This window comes from Panthera onca, chromosome D1, assembly GCF_046562875.1.
Source record: "Panthera onca isolate mPanOnc1 chromosome D1, mPanOnc1 haplotype 2, whole genome shotgun sequence".
Lineage (NCBI taxonomy): Eukaryota > Metazoa > Chordata > Mammalia > Carnivora > Felidae > Panthera > Panthera onca.
In genome coordinates this window covers 53,197,656-53,219,332 of record NC_138348.1, presented here as the reverse complement: position 1 = coordinate 53,219,332, position 21,677 = coordinate 53,197,656, and the positions used below count along the sequence as shown (strand labels likewise).

The 21,677-nt window shown below is 41.7% G+C and overlaps 1 protein-coding gene across 1 annotated transcript; it reads left to right on the top strand.

Moving 5' to 3' along the window:
* Positions 1-118: 118 nt before the first annotated feature.
* On the top strand, positions 119-13,834 carry LOC144612683 (tripartite motif-containing protein 5-like). The gene is made up of 7 exons (XM_060605819.3): positions 119-357; positions 5,374-5,846; positions 6,488-6,583; positions 7,225-7,455; positions 11,668-11,690; positions 12,738-12,841; positions 13,431-13,834. Exons 2-7 carry the CDS (start codon positions 5,424-5,426, stop codon positions 13,448-13,450), a joined length of 897 nt encoding a protein of 298 aa, XP_060461802.2. The 5' UTR covers positions 119-357; positions 5,374-5,423; the 3' UTR covers positions 13,451-13,834.
* Positions 13,835-21,677: the final 7,843 nt, after the last annotated feature.

The window sequence follows — 21,677 nt, the reverse complement described above, 5'->3', positions numbered from 1 at the left end:
TCTCCAAAGGCCGCCTTAACCCTGATAAAGCACGGGAGCAGCAGGAGCGCAATCCCGGGCCCATCCGGCCGCGGCTCGGAAACCTGGTCATTTTCCTGGGGGGCGGGGGTTCCTATGCGGAGGCCTCCCATTGGTCGGTGGCCTCTCCTCCTGTCCTGCCTTCCCCCAAGAATTCAACTTCCGTTTTCACTTTGCTCCTCCGGGTCTCAGCGGAGATTAGCGCCTGGTTTGGGGACAGGATCCTGACCACGTCTGCCTCTACTCTTCTTCGGCGAGGCACGACTTCTCCCCTGGTGTCGGAAGCTGTGTGCAGTAGTTTGCGGAGGGCAGAGGTGGGGAGAAGATCCGAATTTTGGGGTGAGTCTAACGTGGGGTCTCGCAGCTGCTGTGAAGGGCGGGGCAACGCCCAGCTTGCAGCCTTCCTGCTGAGAGTGCCCGGTAGGGGTGCAAGTAGGGGAGGGGGTGTGGGGGGCGGGGAGGGTGGGGAAGGCCGGCTGGAGGAGGCGCAGTCCTCAAAGAAGGGAGCTGTGAAGACTGGAATGGAAGGGCTTTGTTCTTTCTTGGAAGGAACCTTCATTTCTCCAGGCAGAGTCTACCCTGGAGATTCTCCTTCCCATTCTGCAAGTGTGAATTGCACCTTGCTGAGGACAAGCCAGAGTCCTCCATTTTTCAGAGGTAGAAAGTTACTGCTCTCCACAGCAAGAGCGAAGGCAGAAGGATCTTTGAATCTTAACGTTTGAATGCCTATCGCCTAACAATAAAGTATTTCTGCATGACTCTAGATAAATTCTACCTTGGCCTGTCTGTGCCTAGGAGCTTGGTGGGGTGATAACCGGCAGGCCCTGCAGCCTTCATCTGTGAACTCGTCTAGAAGGTCCTTGAGAATCACCAACCTTACTCATCCTTCTCCCGGGCCATATCTGCCTCGGAAACAGGTTGCCTGAGAGATCAGGAGTGAGGGGAACATTCTCCAGATGTGGGGTCTTTTCTAACTTTTAATAAACAGAATGAGTTTGATTGGTGTTAACGATGTAAAAAGATGTGGGAAGAAGTATGTTAGAGAATCCTGAGAGCCAGGAGGGAAGGGAGTTTACAGCAGGGGAGCTTCTGTTTACTCCACCCCCTTCCCATAGGAGGTACAGCTGCATCCCCCTTACAGCGGGATGGGGGACACCTGTCACGTCAGATCTCTTCTCCCACCCTGCCTGACTTTACTTCATCTGACCAAACGTCACTTCATCAAAGCTGATTTTGGAGGTTATTACCTCTGCTGCATATTCCTTGTGCCCCTCTCAGCCACTGGTCAGTGACTGGCACCTGACTTCTGAACTCAAATAGTACACCTCTTGTCATGCCAATGATCACAGGGTTTTAGAATCGATTTGTTTACTTTTCTGCTTCCTTTTTCATTTTGCTAGTTTTATAAGGAGTTCATATTAAATAGTATTAGATGACTACCTGGCAAATGAAACAGCACAATTTTCTTTTCCCATTCTACTTAGGCAAAGTGACTCTTTCCCATATATGTCCATAACTCGTGGCTTCATCATACTTAGAGAAACAGTTTGGTTTAGTCACAAAAGAATCAAATTTTGTGTGTATCTTTACTGTTTGGACTTTTACATAGTTAATTGTCTTTTTATGTCCTTTTGCTTGTCCTTAGCTCTCGCCTCTGGAACACGTCGAGTTTGCATTCTCACGAGCTCAGATGTATGGAGAAGACCCATGAGTAGGGTCCTGACACCTGTGGCAGCCAGCTGACCCGGGAGTTCTGTCAGGCAGATACCACTCATGTTCCCGTATCTATCTCCCAGATTGCCACAGAGCCCTTGGGTCACGGCTTAAGTAGCAGTGAGCTCCTCCCCCATGTATGGCAACTCCAGCCCCTTTGCCCATTCCTCCTCCTGTGTCAGTGGTGACAGCAGCTGCTTTGTCATTAGCTCCTTATAGCCCTAGTGTGACAATAAACCCCACAGCCCTACAGCAGGATGCATTCGCTGTTACTCCTTCCCGTAGAAGGCTCTTGATGCTTCTCTGCACTGATTGTATCTTGAATGGGGTGAGAAATAATTGGAGGCCTCACTCCATGTTCATAACATAGCTTGGCTAGATATTATCATGTAACAGGGGTAGATTTTATTATGTAATAGGTACATATAATATAATATCTACCTCTGATAAGATACCTACCTCTCATCTTCCTGTTTGTCAGAGCCTCATCTGACCCATGGTCTCTCCAGCTGGGGTCTTACTTCATATGGTCTTTGAACTATTTTCAGTATCTTTACCATTAGCTGGATTATATTTGCAGTGCATGGCTGCCTTATTCTCATCAGGTTTCCTTTATGCATGATGAACGTGGCATGAGTGGACAGTTTTAGTAGATTTAAATTTATCTCCATGCTGCCTTCATAGCTTTCCCCTCCCTTGTGTGGAGCAAAGGGAAACCTTATCGGTTGTCTCATACTGGAGATCGTTTGTTACCATCAAACCTTGGCAGCCATCAGAACCTTAATCATTACTGAGATCTTCCCTTTCTCTGTTTTTTGCCACATACCCCTGTTTGCCTGGAGCTCCTGACAGAACCCCTGAATCTAGACTGTGGCCACAGAGCCATCAGAGAATGAGTGTCATTGTGCTACCACTGTGTGACACCCACCAGCTGCAGTTGTGGTGACTGACCACTGGCAGTAGTTTCCACTTTGGGTCACCATTTCCATCCATGCAACCTGACAAGATGCAAACCTCCAGGTTCATTTAGCTTATCTGGGGGCCAGAGGACAGGAGGCACAGCATGCTGGCATGGCTGCTTTAGGTGAGCCATCAGTGATGGCCCTTACAGTGATACAGGAGGTATTTTATCCCTGCTATCTCAGCTTCTTAAGAAACCAGACTAGGTAGATGTGGGTGAACCTGCCATCCATAAGCCTAGTGCTACAAAGGGCTGATTACCTGGTGAAATCCCATGAGTACAGCTTCCAGGGGCCTAAACAAGACCTATTTGGCCCTAAGAGTCACAATCCCCTTGTGAAAAGCGAGTCTTTGCTTACCAGCCGGCATTTAAGGTCTGTATAAAGTCTTCCTAGTCCCAATGCACTTTACACATCAAGCCATTTTTGCTGTTAATATTGTGGCCTTGCAAGACAGCTGACCTTCCGCTTCATTGTAACCTGGTAGGTTTCCCAGAAAAAGGAACAAGAAACTACCCGCCAGTAGAGTAAACCAGTGTTACCTTTACCAGAAGAAAGATCCCAAGCCTGATGTTAACCCCTTGTTCCCAACTCCCAACCCTATCCTTTTACCTCATCTTATCTCTCACTCTTAACTTGCTGCCCTCCACTTCCTTCATCAACTTGTCCCTCGAGCTATCATCCTCCTTCTCCGAGTTGCTGTGTGGGCATCCCACCTGACCTTCCCAGTTCCACACTGGATCCACCTAATCTGTCACACAGCCTGAGTGCAGAGCTAAATATACTCCTACTCTTCTCTGATGAGAAAACCTTGATAATTTCTCCCTGCTCTTGGAAAAGATTCCCTAAACGTTGTGTAATTTGGGGAGTGTTCTATTTGATGGCCACTGAAGGCTCATGTGATGTCAAAGGCCCAGCAATTTTCTGCACCCCAGCCACACTGACCTTTTAAAACTCATACAAGGTGACATGTTTTCTCTGACCAGATCACTTCCTCTACCCAGTACACTGTGTCCCCTGTCTCATCCCATCTTTCCTTCATTTTCTTCAGCTTTCAATTCAACCCTTCTGTTTTCAAGTTGGAATTCTTGGATAACCCTTTATTTACCCCATTATTTGTTTTCCCAATAGTATGTGCATCTCTCTACTAGTGTTTTCCGCATCTTCTTGCACACGCTGTGTATGTGTGTGTGTGTGTATGTGTGTGTGGTCTATTATTTAATTTATGAATGCCAAGTCCATAGTGGTTTAAACCCTCTGTTTTTAAAAATTTTAATTCCAATATGGTTCACATATAGTGTTATATCAGTTTCAGGTGTACAATATAGTGATTCAGCGCTTCATACAACACATTATGCTCATCACAGCAAGTGCCCTCCTTAATCCTCCTTGCCTATTTAACCCATCCCCCACTCACATCCCCTCTGGTAACCATCAGTTTGTTCTCTATAGTTAAGAGTCTGTTTCTTGATTTTTCTCTCTCTCCCTCTCTCTCAGTCTTTCTCTCTCTCTCCCTCTCTCTCTCTCTCTCTCTCTCTCCCTCTCCCCCCTCCCCCCCTTGCTCGTTTAGGTTAAACACTCTGTTTAGACTTGTTTTGGTGTTTATGGGTATTAGTCAAGTTGCTGGCATTTAATTCATCATTAATGATAATTGAATAAACTTGCCCAATATTTTGAGACTTCTTTGTCAAGACTAACATTTCATCTGTGTTTCTATTTTTTTTTTCAGGTATTTGACTTATATGATCCTATGAGTATATACCATCTCCCCTACTGTCCCCCTACATACACACCTTTAGGTTCCTGTTAATGGCCCTGGTTTATTTCCTGGCCACGCTGAAATCTCACTGGTTATAAACACTGGACTTCCCAGAACCTCTCAGCTGGTCTGGATCTCTTCATCCCCACACCTTCCATTGTTCTGGGTGTTAATTGGGTCCTTTTGTTTGCCTTTGATGAGCTCTTTGGGATAGGGGACAGACCTCTGTAGGAGGGCTTTGAATACGTTAAGTTGATCCCAACTCTGTATTGGAGATAAATGATCTTTGTAAGTCACTTACCACCTCTGTTCACACGTCTGATGAAGGGTTTGCTTTTGCCGTGTACACAAACATACTGTCATATATTATGTCATGATAAGAGAAATCACTGCAAACTTCTCGTAAGTGATGTCAATGGTTACACTGTAAGTTAGAGCAGGATTTTTTGATAAGAGAACTTGTTGAGAGTTTACTGAAGTGTAAGAGTGAGTCATACCGATGTCAGGGGCAATATCCATGCTGAGTGAAAGACAGGTATAAAAACCCAAAGGCATATGTGGATGGGTGCTTTTTACAGTGGGGCTGTGTTTTGGAGATGGCAAAGAAAAAGCAAGAGAGATGGTAGGTCACACAAGGGTCTTGGTAGAGGAGGCCTCAGGTCATCTTTTTGCTTAGTAAAATAAAAGGAAAATAATAGTCGTCGCAGATAAAGATGGGATTTGTCATGTCACATGAACCAGGAGTAATGCACTTGAAACAGAAAAGTCCTGTTTACCAGGTCCCCACGCTCCTTTTTTGTTTCTCCACCTTTTCTTTCTTGTCCTTCGATATGATTTTGGCCTGTCCTCGATTTCTGCGCAATTAGTGTAATTTTATTCCTACCTTTCTTATTCTGCCCCCTTTTAACCTTCCCAATCATGCAGGGATCTGTGAGCAAGAAGAGCCACAGAAGTCAGGACAGGGAGCAGCTGCTATGGCTTCTGAACTCCTGAAATGCTTACAGGAGGAAGTGACCTGCCCCATCTGCCTGGACATCCTAACACAGCCCCTGAGCCTAGACTGTGGCCACAGCTTCTGCCAGGCCTGCATCACTGCAAAGACCAAGGAGTCCACGACTAACCAAGCAGGGGAAAGCAGATGCCCTGTGTGCCGAATCAGGTACTGTACTGGGGAGCTGCGGCCTAACTGGCATGTGGCCAACATAGTGGAGAGGCTCAGAGAGGTCAAGGTGAGCCCCGAGGAGGGGCAGAAGATAAATCTCTGTGAGCGCCATGAAGAGAAACTTCTGCTTTTCTGTAAGACGGATGGGAAGGTCATTTGCTGGCTTTGCGAACGGTCTCAGGAGCACCGCGGTCACCACACGGTCCTCGTGGAGGAGATTGCCCAGGACTACCAGGTAAGAGACCAGGATGGAGGAAATACAGGGCAGAAAACGATACTTGATGAGCACTTTGTATTCAACTTGCATTCCCTTGTCACCATAGACCCGAGAGCTGTGCCCAAGCCTGTGATTTTGTCTTTCTATTCTCACCTTCCAAGACCTGAAAGACAGTTTTTTTGTTTGTTTGTTTTTGTTTTTTGCCTAAAGAACATTTTTGGCCGTTCCATTCAATTACAACTTTCTGTAACCCTACCACACAGGTTTAACCAAAAGTAGATACTTTTGTATCTTGCGCTAGATGGGTGGAGATTTCGTGCCCAAGAGAGGCTCTCATCACTCCGTCGAACAGTCGAACAGTAGGGTAGATTGAGATGTAATTTCTTTCCTGGCTGCAGGATTCAGCTTGTTCTTCTGGTACAAAGAGAATCAGTCACTCTTTTGACAAGGGGATGGTGATGTCCATCACCTGAGTCTTAAAGAACACATTCACCACCACCTCCAGTTTTCTTCCAACTCATGGATTCTAATTGCTATTTTCACCGGTTCTGTAAACTCTTGTCTCTTCGGAGATCAGCCTGATTTTTCCCCTCATTTATACCCTATGCTAATGCTGAGGAATCTCATAGCTTGACTATGGTGTGATTCCTGTCTCATAGAAGAAGCTCCAGGAAGCTCTATGGAAGCTGAAGGAAGACCAGCAGGAAACTAGGATGTTGGAAGCTGGTATCGGAGAAGAGAGAACTTCCTGGAAGGTGGGAGATGTTTCCTGAGGGAGTTTGACAAAAATCTAGACAGGACCTTGGGCCTTACTAACAAAGAGCCTCCTTCCTTTTTGTTCCCTGATAGTTTCTATGTCCAAAAGTCATTTGATTGGTCCTCTTCTTTATCCTTTCCCTGATAAGGGTTGGGGCTGAGAAGTGAACCTATTATAAATGAACACAGATGTTTAGAAGGAGGTATTCACATAGAAGATGGCTAGTGAATTCTGTGCTACATTCCTGTTGTGATTTTGAGTCTTTTCTCTTTCTAGGGGAAGACATTTAGCAATGACTCATGGTTCTGTCCGCACCGTTCAGTTTTCAGCCAAGGGTGAAGGGGTGGGGGTCAAGAATAATATGAGGAGACTTGGTTGTCCTGGACAGCTGTGTGAAAGCTAAGCCATACCCAGGGATCCCACTGGGGCTCAGGGTTAGCCTCAATAATGCAAACTTGAGGCCATTATTTTGGAATGTGATGGAGAAAAGATGATAGGAAAAGTCAGCTTTCCCAAGAATTGCTCCCTGGCTTCTATTTCATTTCCCTGTGAGAACTTTCCAAAGAAAGGAGTTCTCTTTCTGGTTCCTAGTCTCGGCCTGATAGCCCAGGTACCTCTCTCTCTTTCTCATTCCTGAAGAAACAAATGCAAACTGAGAGACAAAGTATCCAGGCACAGTTTAAAAAACTGAAGGACATCCTGGAGTATGAGGAGCTGAGGGAGCTGCAGAATTTGGAAAACGAGGAGAAAGCTGTTCTTGGCAGCCTGGCTGAAGCTGAGGATGAACTGGCCCGGCATAGCCAGCTGTTGACCGACCTCATCTTGGATCTGGAACATCAGCTGCAGGGGTCAACGATGGACATGCTGCAGGTAAGACTCGGGAAGAAGTGCCAGCACCTGAGATTTGAGAAAAATGAAGACCAAGTTTCCTTCTCTCCCGTGTTGCTTTGCTCTTCCTGGTGGTGACTCTAAGGTTCCTTTGGCCCTGCAGAGTATCCCTTTCCTGCATCTCTGTCAGAGCTTATAGGAATAAATAGCAAGGAACAATTGCATATTTATTTATCAAGTGCAGTGCAGAAATCTGACTGTGGAGAGAATTTGCTTCGTATCCAGGGATAGTCTATGGGCTTCTGTTATCTGTGATCTAGTGCTAAGGACTTATCTGGTACCTCTTCCCGATTCAGCTTGGTCACAGACAAATGAACTTCACATCCTGAGACTTGTTCTTCCCTTATAGAATGAACTAAGATTTTTCTTCTCCCTCCTTTTCTAGTTTCTGAAAAACAAACAAACAAAAAGTAAGTGGTGAAGGACTAGTATTATTTATTCTTAAAACATTCAATAGAATTCACCCAGTGAAGCCATCTCATTCTGGGCTTTTCTTTTGTAAAAGACTTAAAATAATATTTAAAAATATGTATTAGGTTTATTTACATTTTGTTGAAGTTCTTAAGTCAGTTTTTGTAATATATGTCTTTGTAGGGATCATTCCACTCTAAGTTGCCTGATATATAGACATAAAGGTGGTCGTAATAATCACTTATAATACCTCTAGCTTTTCCAACACTCACAGTAATGTCCCCTCTTTGATTCCTGATTTTGGTGGTGTGCTTTTTTCTTTTTCTTTCTTTCTTTCTTTTTTTTTTTTTCCTTTTTTTTTTTTTTTTGGTCAGTTTAGTTGTCTTTGGTCAATTTGTCTTTCTTGATTTTCTTCAAGAATCAACTATTATTTCATTGACTTTAGGGTTTTTTTTTAACCTTTCTGTGTCATTTGTGTCTGCTTTTATCTTTATTGTTTCCTTTGTGTATGTATGTGTATGCACGCATGAATGTGAGTATGTGTGTGTTGGGTTTAGTTTGCCATCCTTTTTCTAGTTTCTTAAAGTAGAAACATTCATTACTTATTTGAGACCATCTTTTCTGATAATAGTATTTAATGATATAAATGCATTGCATTTATTTCGTTTAGCATAATACTCTCTAGTTCCATCCATGTTGTTGCAAATGACAAGATTTCATTTTTTTTATGGCTGAGTAATATCCCGTTACATATAGATATCACATCTTTATCCATTCATCAGTCAGTGGACACTTGTGCTGTTACAATAATTTGGCTATTGTAGATAATGCAGCTCTAATGCTACATTAGAGTGCATGTATCCCTTTGAATTTGTATTTTTGTATTCTTTGGGTAAATCCCTAGAAAGTGTGCGTTTAATTTAATAATACTTGATTTCTCACTTTTTCTTCTGCCGCAGATTTCAAATTTAATTTCTTTGCAGTCAGAAAACACATATTTTATTATTTCAGTATTTGAATGTATTGATACTTGTCTCATGGACTAAAATAGTGTATGTCCACAAACTTTTTCTGTATGAATTTGAGAAGAACGTATATTCTGCGTTTGTTAGATATAATAGTCTATAGATGTCAGTTAGGTCAAGTTGGTTGATAGTATCATCCATGTCTTCTGTATCTGCAGATTTTCATACAAGTTATTCTATCAGTTATTGAGAGTGAGCTATTGAAATCTACAACTACTAAATTGTCTATTTTTGTTTAATCCTTTCAGTTTTGCTCTGTGTATTTTGAAGCTCTGCTGTTAGGTACACATACGTTTATAATTGTTATATCCTTTCTTGACATACTGAACCTTTTATCATTCTGAAACTTCCCTCTCATTCTCTCATAATATTTATTGTCTTAAAGTCTATTTTGTCTAGTATTAATATAAATACTTGAGCTATCTTGTGATTACTGCTTGCATGGTATATATTTTTCTATCTTTTTACTGTATTTGTGTCTTTGGATCCAAAATATGGATCATGACCTGAGCCAAAGTTGGATGCTCAACCAACTGAGCCACCAAGCACCCGTATAATCATTGCTTTTTAATTGGGATGTTAAAACAATAACATTTAATGCAATTTTTGGTGTTGTTGTATTTAAATTTATCATATTGCTATTTTCTTTCCATATGTTGCCTGTAGTTTTCATTGTTCTGGTTTCCCTTGACTAGCTTTGTTTGAGTTAAACAAATATTTTAAGTTTAATTTTAAATTTTCCTATTTCTGTGGGAGTTTTGTTTTGTTTTGTTTCAGTGTTAGTTTTTTTCCCCCATAGTGGTTATTCAAGTGATTACAGCATGTCTCTTACCCTATCATCATCTACCTCAGATTAATACTAATTTTAATACCAATTTTAATTATTGGATACATGATTTAAACAATTTTTTTAACGTTTATTTATTTTTGAGACATAGAGAGACAGAGCACGAACATGGGAGGGGCAGAGAGAGGGAGGCACAGAATCTGAAGCAGGCTCCCGGCTCTGAGCTGTCAGCACAGAGCCCAACACGGGGCTTGAACCCACAAACCACAAGATCATGACCTGAGCCAAAGTCAGACGCTTAACCGACTGAGCCACCCAGGCGCCCCTACAGTGATGCTTTTAATATGGGCACCTGATCCAATGCAGGGCAGTGCCATGCAGCCATAAGAGGTTTTTTTTGTTTTAATTGGGAAGAGAAGTTCTTTTTTCTTCTGGAGTTTATATCAGGAGATTCATGTTTCCTTTATGAACTGAGAATAAAGTCAATTAAGAGGGAATAAGTAGAATTTGGAGAAAGACATAGGGTCCTGATGACAGGGTTTGAGCTTCAAAATTAAGCTTTCATTAAAGTTATAACTGCCCCCAGATCCTTTTCTCTACTTAATCTAGTTTTGATTTTTGTCATATACAACACAAAAGCCCTAATACAGAGAGCATTTATTTTTAATGGCCCTTGTAGACCCACCTGTTGGCCTAGTTTTTGGCGACATGAGAGACGTGAAGTCTGAGGTAGAGGACATCAAATATACTGGTAGATATTTGTTCAAACAAATGAAGCAATATCTGTGATGATAAAGAAAATCAGATGGCTAAAACCTTTAAGAAAGTGGACTAAACTGAACTCATACTATGTATGAGTTATGTATGTATGTATTATGAGTATGTATTATGTATGTATGTTAACCAAATGGAATGTTAAATAAAAACTTGGGGCGCCTCAGTGGCTCAGTTGGTTAAGTGTCCAGCTCTTGATTTCAGATCAGGTCATGATCTCAGTTTGTGAGATCGAGCCCCGTGTCAGGCTCTGCACTGACAGCATGGAGCCTCCTTGGGATTCTCTCTCTCCCTCTCTCTGCCTTTCTCCTGTACTCTCTCTCTCTCCCTCTCTCAAAAACATTTAAAAAATTAAAAATAATTAAATAAAAACTTTAAAAAATTAGACAAAGAATGTGGACTGAATTGCTTGGTGGAGACTGAAGTGTGTTGTAAATATTGTAATGTTTAGGACAGTGACTGAATGGATATTGGCAACCTTATGAACAATGGAGTGTAAGGGAGGAGACGGTTTGGTTGGTGAATGGTAAGTTACATATTAGACATCCTAACCTACTTGTTTCTGTGGCCTGTTCACTACTGAAATCATTAACCTGCGTTTAAGAGACAAAACTGAGTAAAAACATAGGGTTGGAAATTAAGTGGACATGGGTGTGTGTTGAACTTAAGGGAGTGGACAAGGTCACTTACAGATAGCGTGTAATGAGAAGAGAGACTTGAAAAATGCCTACCTTCATATATTGCTCGTATCCTCAGCAAAGGCATGGAAACCTCTTGAGGGATATTATTTACTCATCTTTGATTCTCCAAAGACTATCCTGTTGTTTGGCAAATAATAGCAAATCCCCTTACGTTTCTATTGAATAAATGAAAGAGCCATGCATTATTCATATCATCTCATGCACTTGGGGAAAAAATTATGGAACTGTTGTTTTCCTCGTAAATATGTCTCCACTCCAGATACTAGAAGCTTCATGCTTTACTTCCACAAGGCTCAAAGCTGTTTCTACCTTTTAGGAAATCTGACAACCTCACATGAGTCTTCTGGAATGATTAGCCTGGGTCTTATCTTTACTTATTTGCTCTCACATTGGGACCATCTTTATTCCCACCGTAGGGTTGGTGGGGATGTGATGATGCTTTGTAAGTGGGGAGGACCTGTTACCTCTTGACTCATGTTTTCCCTTTTCTCCCTAGGATGTGAATCACCTCATGGAAAGGTATGTGTGGGGGATCAGAGATGGTGAAAGAGGTTTAAAGGCATTAGAGTTCTGTGGTGATCAGTTAGAATAAAACATTTCTCAGGGCCGGACAATTTGGATGTATAGTTTTATGTGAAATTTCTGTTCACAAATTGTGGTTTGAGTGTTCTGTAACTGTTGAGAATAGACCAGGCTCTGTGGTAGAGAATTTGGGTGGTGGGAAGTCACACAGTTTGGGTCAGTAGCAGTATCAAGGCTAAGGCGTGGCAGACCCTTGTGACATGATAGCTTTTATTCACCTTGCATGCCCATATCTAACTCAGGTTCTCATATTTCTTAGGCGCTTGGCTTATCCTGGGAGTGTCATATCTTCTTTATCTGCCAAGCACCCAGAGTTGGAGACAGCTCCCTTATATTTAAATTTCTGCCCTTGGAATGGAAGAGACCTTCTATGCAGCTCTTAGATTTCCAAAAACAGACTCGAATATCAAGAAATATTTTGGCCCCAGTATACACAAGTGATCCATCTTGATCTCATACATTGGAAGCCAGATTGGAAAGGTGGCATCCTTGTGTCTCAATTTTGCACACCTATGTGACAACATCGAGTTTTTTCCTAACACAGGAAATTCAGGCCATCGTTAGTTTGGTGCTCAAGTTCCAAGTGTTTGCAAACTTTCCCAGAAAACCTGAAAGCTCAGATGTTATTCTGAGGGCTTTCCTGCTGGGAAGCAGAGTTTAAGTTTTTTTTAAAGGTACCAAAGTTTTGTTTTGTTATATCCATTATTTCATGTAATTTTACATGATTTCTAGGATTTAGAGAGGGAGAGGTTCATGATTTAATTTTGGAAACTGTGCCTCTGAGAGGTCAAGACCTTCCTAAAGTCACACAGAAGGCAACTGAGAGAGGGTAGGTGTGAACACTTTTCCCTGACTCTAAGGTCACAAGTTTCCTGTTCTTTCTCAGGGTATTCAGGGTTCAAGCGCTTCAATGGGGTGAAGATAAAAAGTTGTGTGGAGGGACAAAAAGTCAGAAGTGTGGGGTTCAATTTTTGTCATCCCTAGGAGCAGGGTCTTGAGTCTGAAGAAACCAAAAACTTTTCTCAAGGGACAAAGGAACACATTCCGAGCTCTTGATCTGAAAGAGATAATACAAGCCTTTAAAAAAGGTGAGGAGTGTTAGAGCAAGTGGGTGGCTGTGGGAGTCTTGTGATGGCAGGGGCTAAATGGGGAAAAGGGCACAATTTCTGGGTATGGAGAGAGAAGACAAAGGAGACTGGATGTCCTGTGCTGATGATATGGTCATATTTCATTGGGTGTCTGGTTCATACTCTCCTTCACCAGTTCACTATCTCACCATCATCCCCAGTCTTTCCCCTGATCTTCAGGGGAAAGAGATTTCAGGGCTGCCTCCCTTGCTTATGTTGATTATGGGGTTTTGTTTTGTTTTGTTTTTTGTTTTTTGAGAGCCGACACATGTTTAGCACTAGCAAGGTAAGGAGATATCAGTATCATCACGCCACCTTGTACTTACCATCTTTCAGAATTTTTCATTCCTAGTAGGTCTTATGTTCTGAGACCCATATTTTCCCCTGTAACACATAACGTACATATTGTGCTTCTTCAGTGTTATACTGCTCCCCGAAGACAGATTTTTCATAGTTCCCACTCCAGTTATTCCCAAGATCAGATCCCTCTCACAGGGTCACAAATAAAGCTATGTCATATCCCTCACCCAACCCTGTACTTTTTTTGCAGCTCACGTGATTCCACACTGACCCCAAAATACGACGTATTTTGGCATTTCTACGGGACGAAGACCAATGAGATATATGTGCTGTTGGAAATCATATAATGCGTGTAACAGCGATTATGGTGTCCCGGGCTCCCTGATTATCAGTTCGGGGAAACATTACTGGGAGTTTGATCTTGGGGGGTATATGATAGAACATGCCCAGAATCCAATATGAAATTTCATGTTAGACGTACTTAAAATTACCAATATGTTTACTCTGGGTATCAACCTAATATGGCTACTGCGTTAAAGGGTTACAGAATCAACTTGAATATAATGCTTTTGAGGAGTCCTCCTTCTCTGACCCCTTCATCTTAATCCTGGCCTTGCCTGTTCCTCCCCATTGTGTTGGAGTTTTCCTAGACTACAAGGCTGGCACCGTCTCCTTTTACAATGTCACAAACTATAGGTTTCTCATCTATAAATTCTCTTCATGTTCCTTTTCTCAGAAAGCTTTTCTGTATTTCAACCCTGGGAAATATACTGACCCCCATGACTCTGTGCTCGCCAAGCTCTTGAACCTTCTTACACCCCTACTTATTTCTTTGTAGTTGCGTTTGCCTTAGGTACACCTAATGCATTGAGTCTGTCTCACCGTGTGTCCCTTGCTGCCTCCCTTTTCTCTACGTGAACACCTTCATTCATTAGCAGGGTGTACAGTTTGCCTTGAAGAATGTTTTTCCCAGTGTGATGTTTGCATTAGGAAAGAATCTCTGTTCATAATTTTCCATAGTCCCAACGGAAAAAAAAGGGCTGATGCCTCATAAAGAAAGATCATTATTGACGGAACAACTCTGCCAGATTGTTACAATCCCATTTCCTCTGTCATGACTAAAAAGATGAAGGAAATCTTTTCAACAATTTTGATGTATTATCAAAGACCTAAGTGTAGGAATTATTCACTAAAGACTGAACCCTTAGTGGTGTGTCAGTGTTCTCATGATGCCTCTTACTCATCAAAGAGTTCGGGAGAAAATGAGAAAATATCATAAATAGTAAGAACGGAAGTTTATGTTCAGCGTGTCTGAATTCCTGTCCTCTCTCCACACATAGCAAATGCAACCTTGAATAACATACATTAATGTTGTGTTTATTTTCTTAAAATAAGCTTGGTGTGAAAACTGCACTGTACTTAGGATCATTGTGAGAAAATAAATGTCATTAAAAATAAAGCATCTAGGGGCACCTGGGTGGCTCAGTTGGTTAAGCGTCCGACTTTGGCTCAGATCATGATCTTGCAGTTCATGGGTTTGAGCCCTTCGTCGGGTGCTGTGCTGACAGCTCAGAGCCTGGAGCCTGCTTCATATTCTGTCTCTCCCTCTCTCTCAAAAAAAAATTAAAAATAAATAAATAAAACATTAAAAAATAAAAATAAAGCATCTTAAGTGTCTCAAATTATTAATAAATATTATAAATAATTGCTCTAATTCCTAAAAAATATAAGCTGTGTCAGTGTCTCATGAAATTCTGTGGGATTCAGTTTTCTCATTTGTAAAAAGAAAAGAAAAAAAAAGTACCTGATATAGAATTGTGAAAATTAACAATGTTTTCTAGTACATAAACAGGATCCAATAAGGTGTCTTCATTTTTTGGCTCCCTCTCACTGTGACCAAAATAAATGATCTTAAGAATACATATTAGCTTTCTTTCAACATTAGTACCTTCATTTTGTTTTAAGAAATAAAATAACTTCATTAAAGAATTTCAATTTTCTTTAAATTTTAGCTGATTGTAAAATAAATTAATTTTTTTTGCATAGGTACCTAGTCTTTTTTTTTTATTTTTTCTGCAGTAATTCTGTTTCATTGAAGTTAAATATTCATTTGAGATGTTGGCCCAGCTTTAAAAGTTATTATTCACAGTGATACAGTACGAGAAGTACAATCATGGGATTTCTTAGCAATGGTGTAGGTAAGTGTTTTGCTTGCCTGGTCAGCTTTCCTTTTGCAGTGACTTGAAAGTTCTCAGGAAGGAAGAGGGAAATCCTGCTTTCCTCCTTCAGTGAGATAAGAGGGGAGTTATCTCTGCAGTGGATGTCCATTTGAGGCTTGGTGGGATCCCTGTGTCTTTTAGCTTTTTCATTTCCAACTCTTTCTTAACTACGTTCAGAGCTACAGAGAGAAAAAGTGGGCTGTTGGTTAAACAGGATCTGCTCTCATTTCTGCTTGTCCACAAAATTCCCATCTGCTTCATCTCTGGATGACCTTTGATAACACAAGGGATTCCAAGGTGAATATTTCTAGAACCTGTGTGTGTGTGTGTGTGTGTGTGTGTGTGTGTGTGCGTGCGTGCATTCACACATCTCTATCAGCACTCATCCATGGAAACTGGAGGAAATTGTTCTTCTAAAATTTCCCTTTGACCTCTGTTTTCCTGTCACCCTATTGCTACAATGAGTAATCTGGGGAAATACAAAAATATCTTCTAGAAGTAGCAGAAAACTTCATAGGATCATAATAACGAAAGTATGTGCAAAATTATGAAATTACAAGTGTCCAAAGTGTATCAGGCAATCCTCCTTTTGATAGCCACATCTGGGTCACTTCTGTAGTCAGGGACAGCAGATGATGTCTCTGCCCCGCTTCAGGACAGAAAAGGAAATGAGACCTCATTATCATTTTTCCAGAGGGATCTAGGAAAGCCAATCCAATTGCTTCCTCTCCCTTACTCTTCACACTTGTAAATATATAGTGTGTTTGTGATCCTCTAGAGAAATTCTCAGTGCTTTCTGATGTGGAAATGTGTTGGGGTTTAGAGCCCAAGGTCAAGGAAGAATTCTTGAGATGTCTTCAGTGCAAAAAGGGGGTTTTATTAAAGTACAGGGACATGGGGCACCTGGGTGGCTCAGTCGGTTAAGCATCCGACTTCAGCTCAGGTCATGATCTCACAGTTCATGAGTTTGAGCCCCGCATCGGGCTCTGTGCTGACAGCTCAGAGCCTGGCACCTGCTTTGGATTCTGTGCCTCCCTCTCTCTCTCTCTGCCCCTACCCTGCTCATGCTCTCTCTCTCCCTCTCTCTCTTTCTCTCTCTCAAGAATAAACATTTAAAAATTTTAAACAAAAAGTAAGGCACAAAGACAGAAACTATGGGCAGAAAAAGTTGCCCTGGAGTTATGAGGAGTGATTGATTATATACTTGGCAGTTGGGGGAGGTAAAGTCAGGGGGAAGTTTCCAAAAGGACTTTCATATGCTCAAGAAGACTCAGGATCCTGGAGGCCTGGCTAATAAGCTCAGGGTTTTTTTCCCTCTAGCAAAGCATTAACCTTAAGGCAGTAGGGAGTTCTGGAGGAATGTTGTACTCTCCGGGCCTCAAGCGTTTGTCAATGGGCTGCAGGTTATAAGGAAATTTTATTTTATCTGTCATTTCCTTCAGCCTTTGTTCCCCTACATCACTCTCTTTACCTGTATAAAGGAGGCTTGATGACTGGGCCCCTGCTCAGTTCTGCAATCTCTCCTCTCTTCACCCAGCTCTCGAGCCCAGTGCCCAATCTTCTGGAAAAACCGACAGATTTCTGGATACTTGTGCCTCTGCCTGGGCCCTGCCCACCTGGAAGCAAAGCTCAGCTGAGGATACAAAACCGAAGGAAAACTTGTACCCTAGAGAAGAATTTCCAAAATTGTCAACTTTTTAAAAAAAAAAATTTTTTTTAACGTTTATTTATTTTTGAGACAGAGAGAGACAGAGCATGAATGGGGGAGGGTCAGAGAGAGAGGGAGACACAGAATCGGAAGCAGGCTCCAGGCTCTGAGCTGTCAGCACAGAGCCCGACGCGGGGCTCGAACTCACGGACCGTGAGATCATGACCTGAGCCGAAGTCGGACGCTTAACCGACCAAGCCACCCAGGTGCCCCTCAACTTTTTTTTTTAAATGAAAGGTAACTGCAGCTTCACATACAGGTGTGAGAAATAACCCAGAGACATACCTTACACACTTTTCTCAATTCCCCCATTTTTCAGATCCTTAACGCTACTGAGAAGACTCTTCCAGTTCTGCCTTTGATACACACACACATACCTCATAGGCATACTTGTTTTCAGTTTTTTAACAGCTTTGAGATAGTGAGATGTTATTGACATAAACATTATAAACTTTTAAGCTGTACAGCTTGATATTTGAATACATGTATATGTTGTGAAATGATCACCACAAGCAAGTTAATAAACCTGTTCATCACCTCTACATAGTTACCAGTGTGTGTGAGTGTGAGTGTGTGTGTGTTTCCCCATTTCCTCCCGCCCCCAGCCCCTGACAACCACCATCCTAATCTCTACTTCCTAGTGTAACATGTAAGTGAGATCATGCAGTATTTCTCTTTCTATATCACAGGTGGACTTTTATTATAATTCTGGTGTTGCCACATACTGGCCCTTATCAAATAAAGTAAATTTAATGAGATACTCTTTCTCATTTATAAAAAAAAAAGTAATGAAAATTACTTGATGAGTTATTGTGAAAATTAGTAGAATATTTTTAATAATTGCTGCTGCCTCCTAACATAAACATCCATCTAGAATGATGTCTGTTATTTTTCTGGTTCCCTTTCATGAGGTAGCGTGGGGCGGGCAGAGGACAAAGTACAAACTGGCACACCCACTCCCCCCAAGGTGGGATGTGTGTGACATTCTTTAGGCATTCCTGGCTGCCCGAGGACAAAAGAAAGGAAAGAAAACAAGTGGCCAACTGATAGAGATAGCAGTCATACAGGACATGGGTCTCCATCAGCTTACAAATGCCTTGGTAAATTACAAGAAAAAGGCAATCTTATCAATAGCCTAATCTCGAGAAACTTGTAGCCCCACATCACCCTTCCACAGTGATATGGAGAAGGAAATGTCAGGTAAAATTAAATTTCCTTATAACCTGCAGCCCATTGACAAATACTTGAGGCAAATACAGACTACAACAGTTCTCCAGGAATGCCCTACCATCCTACTGTTAATGCCTTACAAGAGGGAAAACAACCTTAGCTTGACAATAGCAAGGCCTCAGGTATCTTAGGAGTTTCTTTAGCATATCAAAGGCCTTCCTTCTGACTTTACCCCCAACTCCATAATATAAAACCAGCCATTCTTCACAACCCCAGAGCAACTCTTTCTGCCCATGGGTCCCGTCCCGTCCCGTGCTTTAATAAAATCACCTTTTTGCACCAAAGATGTCTTCAAGAATTCATTCTTGGTCGTCAGCTCTGGACCCCCCACCTTACCCCAAAACCTCGTCACATTTACCTGTGACTTTGAAATAATTTTAAAAAGTACATATTAGTTTACTTTCAAAATTATTGCCTTAGCTTTGTTTAACTTGCTTAAATAAAGATTTTTTAAAGAATCTTATCTAATTGTAAAATAAATATTTTAGCATTATAGGCATTTTTTCTTATCACTTTTATAGCTGCCCATCTTATTTTACAATTATTAATAGCCTCTTTAACTGAATATACTAATGAAAAGTTAATATCCTCTCCTATTTCTGCAGTCATTCTATTTCATCGGAAATCCTTTTCTGTGTTTACCTGGCTTTACTCAATTATTATTCATGGAAATACAGGAAGAGTCCAGAGTACTTTGTGGGATTTCCCAACAATGCCCTAGGCCAAACGTTCCTTTCTCCTGGTTTGCCTCCTTCTTCCCAGTGAGTTCCTAGACTATGGGCAGTTCTCAGGAATGAAGAAAAGCCAGGTTTCCCTTCTGAGGGAGAAAAGAGGGGAAGTTTCTGTAGTGGATACTCATGCAGGGGTTGGTGAGATCTCCCTGTCCACTCTTCTAAAAATACAAACCAGTCATCCCTCCTGAGTGCATAATATAAGTTGACTTACTGGCTTTTAGGGTTAAAGTATATTTTGTGTCATAGCAAACTGCCAGATGTTTTTCATAGTGGTTGTCCCATTTTTCATTCTCACAGGTCAGAAAAGAAAAGAGGGATGGTCAGGAGTGTGGCGGTGAGGCAGAGATTTACAGTAGATGTGACTTTGGTATAGTCTATTTTTGCTTTGTATATCTTGCTGACTATTGGAGGGGAGTGCAGGGCTTTGTGTGTGTGTGTGTGTGTGTTTGTGTGGGTGTGTGTGTGGGTTTGTTTATGGGGTGTGAACAGGGGCAAGGTAGAGGTGAGACAATTGTGAGGACTGAAGGAGAGGAGTTCCTTTATCCAAGGGCCTCTTGTCTCTCTAATACTCTCCTTTCTCTTGCCTCCCACAAGTCCCATATCCATCCTTTTATTCCCTGTGAATCTCTGATCTGATCCCACATCCTGGGCCCCAGATGACTAATGGATTCCCTCTAGACTTTGTGTGAGAAGATTGTATGAAATACAAGAGCTTCTGGAATGTGAAGAAAGTGATGTTTGGCAGTAGGGGGAGTCTAAAAGCTGACTTTTAAATCAGGATCCCTTCTCTTCAGCTTTCAAGAACTCCCTTTCCTCCAAAACACAGATCCCAGTACCCATGATGCATATCTGAGGAAGTTTTGATGGGGCAGCTTTGGGCTATAAAACCTTGGATCAATCTATCATTTGAAAATTACAGTTAACTATAAAGGACAGGAACTGAATTCTCCCAGTTATAGGATTGAGACTGAGAGAAGAACCCAAGAACCAAATGAGAAGGCAGCCTGACCAATACCTTCATTGCACTCTTATGAGACCCTGAGCTAAGCAGTACCTGAATTTCTGATCTGCAGAAATTGTGAGATAATAAATGATTGTTATTTTTTTAAAAAAAAGAAAATTACAGTTAATAGAGAACCTGATGTTTTTGAGCATGTCTGAGAAGAGATAATAAAAAACTTATCTGGAAGATGTGGGAGGGAACCAGAGGCCCAAGAGAGGGTGGGAGGGTGGGAAGATGGCACTGAAGCCCTGGGAACATCCCCTGAGACATCAGATTTAAGATGGGAGAAACCAGTGAGGAAATCTGAGCATGCCAGGTACAAGGAAACATGGGTTGGTAGGAAAGCTCAATGAGTCATGGTCCTCCTGCCACTCAAAGTCTATCTCTGATGCTAACCACATTGCTGTGATCCACTTTCCAGTTTACTATGCTCCCAAGGAGCAGGGAATAATAAATCCTCCTTAGGGCTCTGTGTCTCCCTCCAATTCCTGTATCTCCTGTTGCAGAGGGATACAAATGAAAGATCTCTCACTCTGGGCCCATGTTCTCAGCCTGAAAAAACCACAAGCCACAGGAAGTAATGTGGTTAAAGTGTACTGGTACAGAAAGATTAAACAACAGGCGTTGAGGTTAAGTATCTGAGTAAATCTTAGGAAGACACAGAGAAGATAAGAAAACCTGTTGGTTAGCATTTTTCAAAGGAGTTCATATAGATGTTAATACCAGAACTTCACATTCAGCACAGCAATTGTGTTAACTGCAAGACCAACAAATGAACAGAACCATGATTATCGTCAGCACACTCAATGCAACTAAAATTATATCTATGGCTGGGTAACTACATATCTTTCTGTTTAAATGTCACTCCCTGTATGCAACACTTTGTAATAGATCTGAGGCAAGAAGGAACAACATAGAAAAGTTTCCTTCCTGTCTTCATAGAACTTATTGTTGTTTGGTGCAGGGCTGCATGAGGAGGGATACTCATTGATTGTGTCATATGATGACAAAGGTGATAAAAAATGCTAGCTCTCCAAATGTAATGTGTACAAAATTTAGATGATTATTATTGTTCTTGAGAAGCATCATAAAATTTATTCGCTGTTAGCAAAAACTTACTTCGTACCCAAGAAAGTGAAACTGTCAGTATGGCTTAGTGATTATGCCTATATGATTTTCAGTTCCTGCCTCATAGATAAAAGTGATTCAAGGAGTTTATTTATTTTTAATATTTTTGGTTATTTTTTTAATGGTTACTTATTTTTGAGAGAGAGAGACAGAGCACGAGTGGGGGAGGAGCAGGGAGAGAGGGATGCAGAATCTAAAGCAGGTGCCAGGCTCTGAGCTGTCAGCACAGAGCCCAATATGGGACCCAATCCCCCAACGAACCTTGAGATCATGACCTGAAGTTGGACACTCAACCGACTGAGCCACCCAGGTGCCCCTGATTCAGTGTTTAAAAGCCATGATTAGCTCACTTTTCTGTGTGATATGGACAATAACAAAGTATCTGTGCCTTAGTTCAACAAACCAGCTTCTGAGTCATGCTACATGCCTCACATCATATAATGTGTGAAGTTTACTGTGCTCTCCAGTTCTGCCA